General features: G+C 43.0%; 1 protein-coding gene across 9 annotated transcripts in view; it reads right to left on the bottom strand.

Annotated features, from left to right (window-relative positions):
- Window positions 1-13523, bottom strand: part of GLT1D1 (glycosyltransferase 1 domain containing 1) — a 131088-nt gene that overhangs the window by 86811 nt on the left and 30754 nt on the right. For all 9 annotated transcript variants that reach the window (XR_008538604.2, XM_016924622.4, XM_016924623.4 and 6 more), the window contains one exon: window positions 8925-9030. Coding sequence is in view for 8 of the 9 variants with exons in the window: in XM_016924622.4 (XP_016780111.1) it covers window positions 8925-9030 (106 nt within the window). In the remaining variant the exon portion in view is untranslated. The remainder of the gene's footprint in view (window positions 1-8924; window positions 9031-13523) is intronic.

Below are 13523 nucleotides of genomic sequence, written 5' to 3'. Positions count from 1 at the left end.
GGAGCTAAGTAAAAAAAGGTAAGACTACGAGAGAAGTCTGGAATGATATCAGTGAACAAGCAGCTGGCCTCAGCCTGGGAAAGGTTTTCTGAGCATAAAAAGCTATGACATTATTGGATACCACAGGCAGGGTATGAAAAGGAGAAAGAAAAAAGCTATGAAATTAATTCTAAAGATAAAAAAGCTTTGATTATATTAAAATTGAAAAACTACTGAAATACCACAAATTAAAACAAAAATAACAATTTGGAAGACACATGTGCAATTGACATGGAGAAAAGAGGAATAATATCCTTGCTCAGGAGCTCTTCGAAAGTAACAAGGAAGCCAAACATCCCAAGGGGCAAAAAGGGATGGGAAAAATGGGACATTCACGTGAGAGCAAATATAAGGGACCATAAAATGTGAGGAAAAGTGAAATTTCTCCAATAACAAAATAAATCTAATTGGAACAATAGGAAAGAATTGCATCACATATAAGATTGGCAGTTTTAAAAATAAAAATGCCCAATGTTGACAAAGGTGAGAAAATGAAAACATACACCCACTTGGTGAATTAAAATGCAAATATTCTTTCTGAAGAGAAATTTGAGAAACTGCATCAATATATTCACATGTTCGTAGCGTTAGACCTTGCAATTCTACCTCTATGAATTCAACCTAAAGATACAATCAGACAAGTACACAAAGACAGAAACAGATTTTTCCCTGTGGTGTTGTTTATAATAAAGATATAAATGCCCAATCTCAAAGAATCGTTTACAGAATTTATGATAGAATTCTATGCAGCCATTAAAACCATGTTTGGAACCTTAAAATTATCAAAACTGTAGCTGGGCGTGGTGGTGCATGCCTGTAATCCCAGCTACTCGGTAGGCTGAGGCAGGGGGATCGCTTGAACCTGGGAGGCGGAGGTTGCAGTGAGCCAAGATCATGCCACTGCACTCCAGCCTGGGGACAGAACAAGACTCTGTCTCAAAAAAAAAAAAAAAAAAAAAAAAAAATAGTATGTGTCATTCAGCCCAAATTTTCAAAAATAATAACAATGAAAATATAGTCACAGACATACAAATGTAAGTAATTAAAAGATCACCTACCAAAAAGCTAGTCATGGTTAAAGTACACATGAAGTACAAAAAAAAAATTGGTAATTTGCTTTTCCCTGGCTTCTTCAGTACTTTTCAAAATTTCCACATTGCATTGGGACAGCCATTTTTTTAGTTAGAAAGAAAATTCTTAACAAAATATTTTATAAAGTCAGGACTTTCAATCTTTCAAGACTCCCTGTAGATAATATATATCCTCCTATCTTTCTCCTACATCATTATTTTCTCCTCTACTCATTATAAAAACTACTCTCTTAATCCCACAGTCCCTGCTTCAATTATTGTCCTTTTTCTCTTTTCTCCTTGACAAAAAAAGCCCTGGTGTTACCTTGACTCAACACCTCCAATGCCTCTCTTCTCATTTAAACCACTCCAGGCAGCTCCCCTGACTGCACCATTGAAACTGTGCTCAAGGTCACTAAGGACCTCCATGCTGGTAAGCTGAATGGTCCGGTCCTCAGTCTTCATCTTACTTGACCTATCAATAGCAACAGGCACATACGCTCTCTCCTTCCTGCTTGAAATGCTTCTTCATTGGTTTCCACCATACCATTCCGTTTCATCGAACCGGCCACTCAATCTCAGTCTCACTAATTCCTCTCTCTGATTTCTCAAAAATGGGCTGCTCCAAGACTCAGTTCTTGGGCTTCTCTTCTCTATCTGCACTTACTCCTTTGGTGATCTCACCAGTTTCCAGGTTTCAATAGCATCTGTAAGGCCGGAAGCGGTGGTTCACGCCTGTAATCTCAGCACTTTGGGAGGCCGAGGCGGGAGGATCACCTGAGGTTGGGAGTTTGAGAGACCAGCCTGACCAACATTGAGAAACCCCGTTCTCTACTAAAATTACGAAATTAGCCCGGCGTGGTGGTGCATGCCTGTAATCCCAGCTACTCAGAAGGCTGAGGCAGGAGAATAGCTTGAACCCAGGAGGCGGAGGTTGCGATGAGTCAACATTGTGCCATTGCACTCCAGCCTGGGTGACAGAGCGAGACTCTGCCTCAAAAAAAAAAAAAAAAAAATTAGCTTCTGTATATTGACCAACAAACTCCCGACCCCTCCCCTAACTTGCCCAGACTTCTACCTACTTCATACCTCCATTCGGATGCCTAATACAAACCCTAAGCTTCATACCAATGTCAAATAATGAGAACCATACTTCTAGTGATGAAATAAAAATACATATAGTTGTATATGTGCATATATACATACATACATTTCCAAGCTCTAAGAGGGGTTACAAGCAAGGACACTGAGTAAGCAATAAGCACAGATCTTAGTTTCTAAATAATATTCTCTAAAAAGACAAAAAAAAATTATAAAGGAACCAGGACTCCTTTGAGAAATAGCCATTTCCAGAAGTAGGACAAGGTAGACAGGAGATGAATCAGGGACATTTTACAATGCCAGAAAGTAGAAAAGTGCTCAGAAAACGATGAATGATGAGAGCATGTCAAAAGAACACAGGCATCAGCTCAAAGCATCTCCTGTGGGCAAATCTGGGGCAATTTGAGCAACCGAATAAACAAAAATAGTAACAGATAACCTGTAAAGGGAAATAAAATAAATATCTATGAGTCCATGTTATATATATATATATAGATATATATATATATATAATTTTTTTATATATTTATTTATTATTTATTTTGAGATGGAGTCTTGCTCTGTTACCCAGGTTGGAGTGCAGTGGCACAGTCTCAGCTCACTGTAACCTCCGCCTCCTGGGTTCAAGCAACTCTCCTGCCTCAGCCTCCTGAGTAGCTAGGATTACAGGCACGCACCACCATGCTCGGCTAATTTTTTTTTTCTGTATTTTTAGTAGAGATGAGGGTTCACCATGTTGGCCAGGCTGGTCTCGAACTCCTGGCCTCAAGTGATCCACCCAACTCAACCTCCCAAAGTGCTGGGATTACAGCCATGAGCCACCATGCCCAGCCCCCACGAGTCCATACTGAATAACAAATAAATAATCAAATAAGTAAATGGGATCAAAGAGGAAAGTCTTCCGTAAGGTAGAATTCCAGTTAATAAACAAAACGCAGTGCAAATGGAAAAATCACCGTCAGGCAAACACCACAGGAATAATTACTGAAGATGAGAACCAGGAAAGGATGATTCCTTCCCTGCAGCAGGACCCAAAAATGGCAGATTCTTCCTCCAGAAGGCCCCACTTCCCCTGCCTGTGTCTGCCCCGAGCTTTCCTTTCTGCCTCCTCTACAACCCTGTCACCAGTCGAGGCACATTCCATCACAGGTCGCCTACTGAAGGGAGAAGTAAGGAAAGACGGACGGAGAGGATCTCACGCTGGACTTCCCACCGAGGCCCACTTTCATAATCCAAGCACCATACAGTGCTGACGCGGAAGGAGGCTCGAGCCCAGCACGGGTTGTTCTGCTGGCCTCAGTTATGAGAAGCTCTCCATTTGCTCTGAAAACTAACAAGAGGTGCAAGGAAACTGTATCTGGGGGAATAGACTTTATCCTGTGAAAATAAGATAAAAAAGAAAGAAAAGTAGCTAAATAACAATTGCCTGACAATGGGCCCTTCAGGAGAGTGTGTAAACCTTCCTTTGCTGGGAAACTTCAAAACTGAGAAACTTAAGAATTGAACAATTAGTGGGGCGTGATGGCTCACACCTGTAATCCCAATACTTTGGGAGGCCGAGGAAGGTGGATCACTGTGGTCAGGAGTTCGAGACCAGCCTGGCCAACACAGAGAAACTCCATCTTCACTAAAAATACAAAAATTAGCCAGGCGTGGTGGTGCACCCCTGTAGTCCCAGCTACTGACGAGGCTGAGGCAGGTGAATCGCCTGAACCCAGGAGGTGGAGGTTGCAGTGAGCTCAGATTGCACCACTGCACTCCAGCCTGGGCGACAGAGTAAGACTCTGTGTCCAAAAAAAAAACAATAAAATTCAATTAAATTAAAAAACCACATTTCTTATGAAAAATATAAAGCTACCATTTTTGCATTTTTAGTTGAACATTGCCATTTTGAAATAGATTTACTCACTTTCACATGTGATTTTTTTTGTAAAAAAATCTTTGGGCTTAAATATCTATAGCTTAAAACTTATGAAACTACCAATATTCAGCCATTTTATGCCTACAAAACAGCAAATTCACCTCGTTTAACCTATCGTGTGCTATAGATTTCCTATTTATGAGGCTATTTTTGAGGTGTTTCATTTTATACAAACTCTCTTTTGCTCATTTGCTTGACGATAATTTTTTCTTTTCTTTCTTTTTTTTTTTGAGACAGAGTATCCCTCTTTCACCCAGGCTGCAGTGCAATGGCGAGATCTCAGCTCACTTCAACCCCTGCCTCTCAGTTCAAGCGATTCTCTTGCCTCAGCCTCCTGAGTAGCTGGGATTACAGGCATGTGTCACCATGCCCAGCTAATTTTTGTATTTTTAGTGAAGATGGAGTTTCCCCATGTTGGCCAGGCTGGTCTCAAACTCCTGACCTCAGTGATCCACCCGCTTCGGCCTCTCAAAGTGCTGGGATTACAGGCGTTAGCCACCACGCCTGGCCAAGAATATTTTCTTCTAATACGTACCTGGATGATCCTTCACCAAACAATTTCCATAGGTTTCACATACTCTTCATTTAGTTTTGATATTGATAATGTAATTATCAAGTACTTATTACATTATAATATTTATAAGCCAAAAAGCTGAAGCTAAGGTAAGTTTGAATACTATATAATATAGAAAAAAAATTTAAATACTAAAAAAACTTCAAAAATAGACCCTATAGGAAAAATGTAACTATTTAAAAACATTTGATTAAAAATGAAATACTCATTATAAAGCTAGACAAGTTCAATACTTTCTTTTACAGAAACGTGTGCTATATTGTACTGGACAAAGAATCTGATCCATGCAGCTTTCCTGCCCACTAACCTCGATCAATAACCCCCCAAAATAGAAATCCGTGTTTGCTTTAATAACAATGAAATAAATAATACTAATAATAATACTGTAAGATGGATTCATTCAATGTTGTTTCTAGTAAACAGAATTGTTTTTCTTCCGTAAGGCAGTGCATTACCAACTACAGGAATCTAAAGGTAATGAATTTGCAGAGTGAAAGAACAACAGCAATAAGAAAACCTGTAATAAAAGATCCCCTTTCAAGGTAACCCCGATGTGTTTTAATGTCTTTTTTTATTGTAACACACACACGCACACACATGCACACGCACACGTGTGCTCTCTATTATGATAAGGTGGTGTGAAAGGAAAATATCTTGGGCCCCCAAATCACGAAGCTAAAGGGAAAAGTCAAGCTGGGAACTGCTAAGGGTAAACCTGCCTCCCATTCTATTCAAAGTCACCCCTCTGCTCACTGAGATAAATGGATATCTGATTGCTTCCTTGGGAAAGGCCAATCAGAAATGCAAAAGAATGCAACCTTTTGTCTGTCACCTACCAGTGACCTGGAAAACCCCTCCCTGCTTTGAGTCTTCCTGCCTTTGCTTCCTGTTGTCCCGCCTTTCCAGACCGAACCAGTGTACCTCCTACATATATTGATTGACGTCTCACATCTCCCTAAGATGTAGAAAACCAACCTGTGCCTGACCACCTTGGGCACGTGTCATCAGGACCTCCTGAGGCTGGGTCATGAGTGCGTGTCTTCGACGTTGGCAAAATAAACTTTCTGAATAGTAACTGAGACCTGTCTCAGGTTTTTTGGGTCCACATTTGCATTGCCACGACATACGATCGGGGTCCTCAGGAAGGACTAGGGTCCTAAATGCAGTGATACCTCTCAGTAACCCTGGTTTTCAGAAGCGAGACTGACACCTACATTACCAAACAAGGAATCTGAGGCTCCCGACAGAACTTTGAATGCTGTCCCCAGTATGGAATAGGGTGATCCAGCTACATAAAGACTTGAAGTGTCCCAAATTCCCTGGCCAGAGCTTCCCAGCCATGAGGTGAGCCACAGAAAATTAATGGCTGGTGATTTATTGGGATAAAATCAATTACCAGTTTTGCTTTGTTTTGTTTTCTACAATGATTCAAAGATTTAAAAGGGTCGAAGGGATAGTTAGGCAGTACTTGTTGGGCCAACTGTAAACTGTGGTTTCAGGGTTATTCTAGACACAGGTGAAGCTTTCTTCTAACGCCAGCAGCCAGTGAACATGTGGGAGGACAAACTGCACAGAACCCCCTTGACTGTCCAGCCAAACCCCGAGGAAGCCCACTGAGCACCTCATGACTGATCAGAAAAGTTCTTTGTTTTGGGTATGCATGTATAGGTAGTTCTTTTGATTTAATTTCCGCTTTTTTTCACAATTTTCATATGATCATGGAAGATTCATATTGCTTTTATCATTATTTTATTTAATTTTTTATTTTTTTAATTAATTAAAATTTTTTTTTTTTTTTTGAGACAGTCTCACTCTGTCACCCAGGCTAGAGTGCAATGGCAACATCTTGGCTTACTGCAACCACCACTTCCCGGGTTCTTTTGTTGTTGTTGCTGTTGTTTGTTTTTGAGATGGAATCATGCTCTGTCTCCCAGGCTGGAGTGCAATGGCACGATCTCAGCTCACTGCAACCTCTGCCTCCCGAGTTCAAGTAAGTCTTCTGCCTCAGCCTCTCAAGTAGCTGGAACTACAGGCACAGGCCACCATGTCCGGCTAATTTTTGTATTTTTAGTAGAGATGGAGTTTCACCATGTTGTCCAGGCTGGTCTCGAACTCCTGACCTCAGGTGATCCACCTGCCTCAGTCTCCCAAAATGCTGGGATTACATGTGTGAGCCACCGCACCTGGCCACCTCCTAGGTTAAAGTGATTCTTCTGCCTCAGCCTCCCAAGTAGCCGGAATTACAGGTACCCACCACCACACCCAGCTAATTTTTGTATTTTTAATAGAGATGGGGTTTCTCCGTGTTGGCCAGGCTGGTCTCTAACTCCTGACCTCAAGTGATCCACCTGCCTCAGGCCTCCCAAAGTGCTGGGATTACAGGCCTGAGTCACTGTGCCCGGCCTGATTTTATCATTATTTTAATTCTTATTATTGTTATTTGTTAGACAAAGAAATGGGAGTGATTTTTTTAATCAAGGCTTTTAATCCACTTTAAATTGCTATACAAATATGATAATTTTCTAAGTATGCCTTGTCAAAAGACACAATGACAACAAATTGAGTTCAAAGATTATAATGGGCCTTTATTAGCAATTCTAGAATTGGGCAGCACCTCATTCTACAAAACAGAATGAGTGTTCTGATGAGCTGCGCAGAGAAGGCGTGTTTTACAGACAGACAAGGGGTGAAGAAAGCAGACACAGAAAACAAAAAGCAGATGGGGCATTTCAGAGTTACTTTCCCTACAGGGTTAAAGCAGAGAAGACTTCCCTATTCTGCTGACTGAAGTTGCCTGGAATTTCTTGCCTTTTAGAAAACTGGCCCATTTCAGGCTGGGCACGGTATCTCATGCCCGTAATCCCAGCACTTTGGGAGGCCGAGGCAGGTGGATCGCTTGAGGCCAGGAGTTTGAGACCAGCCTGGCAAAATGGTGAAACCCCGTCTCTACTAAAAATACAAAAATTAGCCGACTGTGGTGGCAGGCGCCCATAATCCCAGTTACTCGGGAGCCTGAGGCACAAGAATCGCCTGAATCCGGGAGGCTGAGGTTGCAGTGAGCCAAGATCGCGCCATTGCGCTCCAGCCTGGGCAACGGAATGAGACTCTGTCAGGAAAAGAGAAGAGAAGAGAGAAAGAAGGCTGACCCATTTCAAAGTTCAGTTTGATTACATAGCGCTCAGCACAAGTGACTCCTTTCTGTCTTGGGCTAGTCCGCTGGGGGACAGTGCGGGGGCTGGTCCAGAACAACAGCCTCCGATGAACCTCCTTTCACCACATTGACATGGAAAAGTTGGGAAGTACAGCGCTGGAAGGAATTCTCAACTGGGGATAATAACTTCCCCCACCCTGGGGGCATTAGAATTATAGGGAGACATACTAAGGTAGTTGTGGTACCTGGAGGCTGCTGCCCATGATCAGTATCTGGGATCAGAGACGTGCAGGGCAGCCCCCAGGATTATCACAGTGAACCCTGTAAGAAGCCCCACTTACAGCATGTAGAGCTGTTCTCACAGCAGCTACCTCTCAGGTCCCTGGGACAGCTAGAGGGCCATACCCAAGGAAAAGGCCTGAGCCACAGTTTAGAAATCCTGTTGGTGACCCTTCTTGCAAATGGCATATATAGCTCAGAAATCCACATAGATAAGACCCATGCCAAAGATAGTCTACTTGGGCAAACCTGATGCAAACTAGATCCTAATTTGTGTGCTGCTAAGGCTGGAGTTTGCCTGTGATTCGTGTTTTCTACATCCAGAACAATTGTTTTTTGAAAAGAGGGCTTTGCTCTACCACTCAGGCTGGATTGCAACCATAGCACACTGTAGCCTTGGGCTCCTGGGCTCCAGCAATCCTCCTGCCTCAGTCTCCCAAGCAGCTGGGACCACAGGCGTGCCTCACTACCAAGTGATCCTCCTGCCTCAGCCTCCCAAACAGCTGGGACCACAGGCGTGCCTCACTATGCCTGGCTCCATGCAGACCATTCTAAAGAGGCTTATCTAATATTAACTGTAGTTGAAGACTTAAGTGCAATAACCTGTTAGCAATGACTATTTGTGGCCAAATAATAATGTACCAAATGAAAGAAAAGGTTACATGAAATTGGTTTTAAGTGCTAAGATGTAAACCTTCCCGGCAATTGGTGCCCTCGGTCTTTGGTTTCAATTAATTCAATTCACACAGTTTAAATGTTTGGCATGGATGAAATTCTCGCAGGTATTACCTGGCTTCCTCAAGAACTCTGCCCATGACTGTGTTTTTTTCTGCCTGGTTGGCATCTTCATTTACATCAGTTCCACCAAAGATGACTCCAAAAGGGATTCGGTGGCCTGCAAAACGATGACAGTCACAAAGCAGAATTTAGCCCTAAAAACAGCCTTCACCAACCATTCCCAAGCAAGGATCTTAAACACTGAAGTTCCCAGATCGCCGGAGCTGTGTGTTGCTGTAAGTTTAGCTGCATCCACCTCTCCTGGATAGCAGAATAGGTAACACTACAATAAACACAACACCAAGAGGAATCACGGGAGGCCCCAACCACTGTCGTCAGGGCTATCTTTCAATTAATTCATTTTAAACTTTAGCAAATAAAAAATATTGTTAGCCTCATCTATCAATCAAAGCCAAGCTTATCATTCCTAGGAAATGGGCTAATCTGGCATCATCAAAATTCATGACAAAAAAAGGGCTCTCCAAACTGAGTCCTATTGTTCATCAACACCAACAGGCACCGTGCTAGCTTGGGACAACAACAGGGGAGAGAGAGGTACAGACAACCTTGATAATATCCTCAAGAACTGTTCAGTACAGCAGGGATGATAAATTATGACAGGCACAACTAGGATAAGGGCCAAAATAACACAAGATGCTGAGCGCATAAAGTGGGAAAGAATTTGCAAAGGGAGTATGTATATTCCGAGTGACGCGTCCTGTGCGGATGGGAGGCAGTGTGTGAGTCCACTCCCTGCTTCCTTGATGAACATTTCATGAGCGCAGATGGCCAGGACAGGGCATTAGCCCTGCCCATCTCAGGCTGAATGATGTGCTTATCAAAAGCGACTCCCCGAAAGGACTCCCAAAGGTCACCTAAAAATTTCAGAGAGACTATGGCCTACAAATCACCCAACAGACCAGATCTAACTGGAGTTCACCCAGTTAGATTTCTCAAACAAGCTATTTCTATCAAGATATTTAAAGGAGAAGATACTGATCTTTCCTTTTACTGGCCTTTGAATTGTTTTTGTCATGTAAATTAGCAGATCTCACCTTCTTTCTCTCTATCTAGGTCACTCTCACCCTAGAATTCCACTGCTATGAATTCAGCCTCCAGATATTAAGCCCAACAATAATACACACGGCTCCAGCAAGGCTGCTAAAAGTAGCACAGTTTGAGAAGCAACTTACTTGTGCATTGGTGAAGACCAACTCTTTTTTCTGGAGCTCTGTGTGTGTGTGTGTGTGTGTGTGTGTGTGTGTGTATGTGTACTCACATAGAAAGACTGGCCAAAAAAAAAACGCATATTGGTGAACAAAAGATGCTTGCACAAAAACAAAAGCCATAAACACACATTTCTATATGCACAGAACATCTGTGATAGTACACAAAATAATAACTGTTGTCACCTCTGGGAAAGAGACCTGGAAGACTACAGATCTGGGATGGGCCAGGCGCGGTGGCTCACACCTGTAATGCCAGCACTTTGGAAGGCCAAGGAGGGCAGATCACCTGAGGCCAGGAGTTTGAGATCAGCCTGGGCAACATGGCAAAATTCTGTCTCTATTTTTGTAAAAATACGAAAATTAACCAGGTGTGGTGGGGCACACCTGTAATCCGACCTACTCCAAAGGCTGAGGCATGAGAATAACTTGAACCCGGGAGGCAGAGGTTGGAGTGAGCTGAGATCACGCCACCGCACTGCAGCCTGGGTGATAGAGCAAGACACCGCCTCAAAAAAAAAAAATCTGGGTTGGGAGTGAGACTTACTTTTCACTCTGTAACATTTTATATTGTTTGAATTTCTTACTACAGACCTGTAAGAACTTTTCCAAAAACACAGAGAGACATAGAAACGCCCGCCCAGTAGAGATGCTTCACCACGGGTGATGGGTTTAGGCTTTGGGAGATGTTGGGACAGAGTGAAGGTTTTTCTCATATGGTAAGGACATGAATCTGTGGTAGGGAGAATAATTGCTCCCAGAGATGTCCACATCCTAATTCCCAGGACCCATGAGGCTGGGACAGGGGAGGGGCATTACAGTAGACTATCGAGGCAGGCTCAACATAACCACAGGGGTCGTTACAAGTGGAAGAGGGAGGCCAGAGAGTCAAGTTCAGAGTGAGGAAGACCTCACCAGCCTGATGGCTCTGGACATGGAGGAAGGGCCATGAGCCAAGACATATGGATGCCCCTCAAGGCTGGAAAAGACAAGAAAACAGATTCTCCCCAAGAGCCTCCAGGAAGAAGCGCAGCTGCTGACACCTGAATTTCAGCCTGGGAGATCCGCTTCAGCTTTCCAACCTCCAGAACAGGCTCCCCTGTCACCGCCTCAGGGGTCTTGGGAAGTAGGATGTGGACATCTCTGGGAGCAATTATTCTCCAGAACTGGAGGTCAGGTGATGAATTTGTGTTGTCTGAAGCCACTGGGTTTGTGGTAAATTATTACAGCAGCAGTGGGAAACTGATACACCCTATTGCCACAAAGGGACTGTATTAGTCCATTTTCAAGCTGTTGATAACGACATACCCAACTGGCATGGCAATTGGATATGTCTGGGCAATTTACAAAAGAAAGAGGTTTAATGGACTCACAGTTCCATGTGGCTGGGGAGGCCTCCCAATCATGGCAGAAGGTGAAAGGCACATCTCACATGGCGGCAGACAAGAGAAGACAGCGTGTGCAGGGAAACTCCCCTTTATAAAACCATCAGATCATGAGAGACTTATTCACTATCATGAGAACAGCACAGGAAAGGCCCACCTCCACGATTCAATTACTTCCCACCAGGTCCTTCCCACAACACACGGGAATTGTGGGAGCTATAATTCAAGAAGAGATTTGGATGGGGACACAGCAAAACCATATCTGGGATATTCCCCCAATAAAAACTGCTACTAAAGGAGGCTAAGTAAAACAGTGGGAGAGTCGTTTTCAGTGAAATTCCCAAAGACAGAAAAATAGACACCTAAAAGATACACACTATCAACGAGGTTGTTTAAAAGGTGTGAACATATTTAGTACTTAAGATGACAGCCCTTTCTTACTCAATCAGACCAGCAGCAATAACTCATATATGTCAAAGCTAATTTGACCTATCTGGAGAAATCACAGGACTTTCACTGCAGACAGCCCCAGGTTAGAATTCTGCTTCTCCGCCTAGAACAGGCATGACTTTGGCCAAGCTACTCAGTGACTGTAGTAAATAACAATGTATTGTACACTTGAAAATTGCTAAGAGAGGGGCCAGGCATGGTGGCTCATACCTGTAATCTCAGCACTTTGGAAGGCCGAGGCGGGTGGATCACTTGAGGTATGGAGTTCGAGACCAGCCTGGCTAACATGGTGAAACCCCATCTCTACTAAAAATACAAGAATTAGCTGGGTGTGCTAGCGCATGCCTTTAATCCCAGCTACTCGGGAGGCTGAGGCAGGAGAATCGCTTGAACCTGGAAGGCAGAGGTTGCAGTGAGCCAAGATTGTGCCACTGCACTCCAGCCTGGGCGAAAGAGTCTCGACTCTGTCTCAAAAAAATAAGACTTATAAATTCACCCATGATCGCAATTGAAAAATTCTGGAAGTCCTCTGCTATAACATGATGTAGATAAAATATTTTTGCAAACTCTCTTTTTATTATTGTATATATATATATGGTATACAACATGATGTTTTAAAATATGTATACATTGTGGAATAGCTAAATCAAGCTAATTGGGACAAGCACAGTAGCTCACACCTGTCATCTCAGCACTTTGGGAGGCCAAGGCAGGAGGATTGCTCCAGCCCAGGAGTTTGAGACCAGCCTGGGAAACACAGCAAGACCCCATTTCTTAAAAAAAAAAAAAAAAAAAAATCAAGCTAATTAATATATGTATTACCTCACATATTTATCATTTATTTGGTGATGAGAACACTTAAAACCTACTACTGTCTTAGCAATTTTTTTTTCTATTTTTTGAGACAGAGTCTCACTTGGTCACCCAGGCTAGAGTGCAGTGGTGCTATCTTGGCTCACTCCAGCCTCCGCATCCCAGGTTCAAGTGATGCTCCTGCCTCAGCCTCCCAAGTAGCTGGGATTACAGGCAGTGCCACCATGCCCAGCTAATTTTTATATTTTTAACAGAGACAGGGTTTCACTATGTTGGCCAGGCAGCTCTCGAACTCATGACCTCAAGTGATCCACCCGCCTCAGCCTTCCAAAGTGCTGGGATTACAGGTATGAGCCACCATGCCTGGCCCCTCTCTTAGCACTTTTCAAGTATACAATACATTGTTATTCACTACAGTCACCATGCTGTACAATAAATCTTGAATGTATTCCTCCTAGATGAAATTTTGTGCTTTTTGACCAACGTTTCCCTAATCTCACAATCCTGAGCACCTGGTAACCATCCTACTACTCTCTGCTTCTATGAATTTGACTTTTTGGATTTCACATACAAGTGAGAACCATGTGGTATTTGTATTTCTGTGCCTGGCTTATTGTATTTCGCATTATGTCCTCCAGGCTCATCCATGTTGTTACAAACGACAGAATATCCTTCGTTTTCCATTACATATATATATACCCCATTTTCTGCATCCATTTACCATCAATGGGCACAGG

Source organism: Pan troglodytes, chromosome 10, assembly GCF_028858775.2.
Source record: "Pan troglodytes isolate AG18354 chromosome 10, NHGRI_mPanTro3-v2.0_pri, whole genome shotgun sequence".
Classification (NCBI taxonomy): domain Eukaryota; kingdom Metazoa; phylum Chordata; class Mammalia; order Primates; family Hominidae; genus Pan; species Pan troglodytes.
The sequence above is the reverse complement of the archived record's forward strand: the minus strand, read 5'-3'. Positions and strand labels throughout refer to the sequence as shown.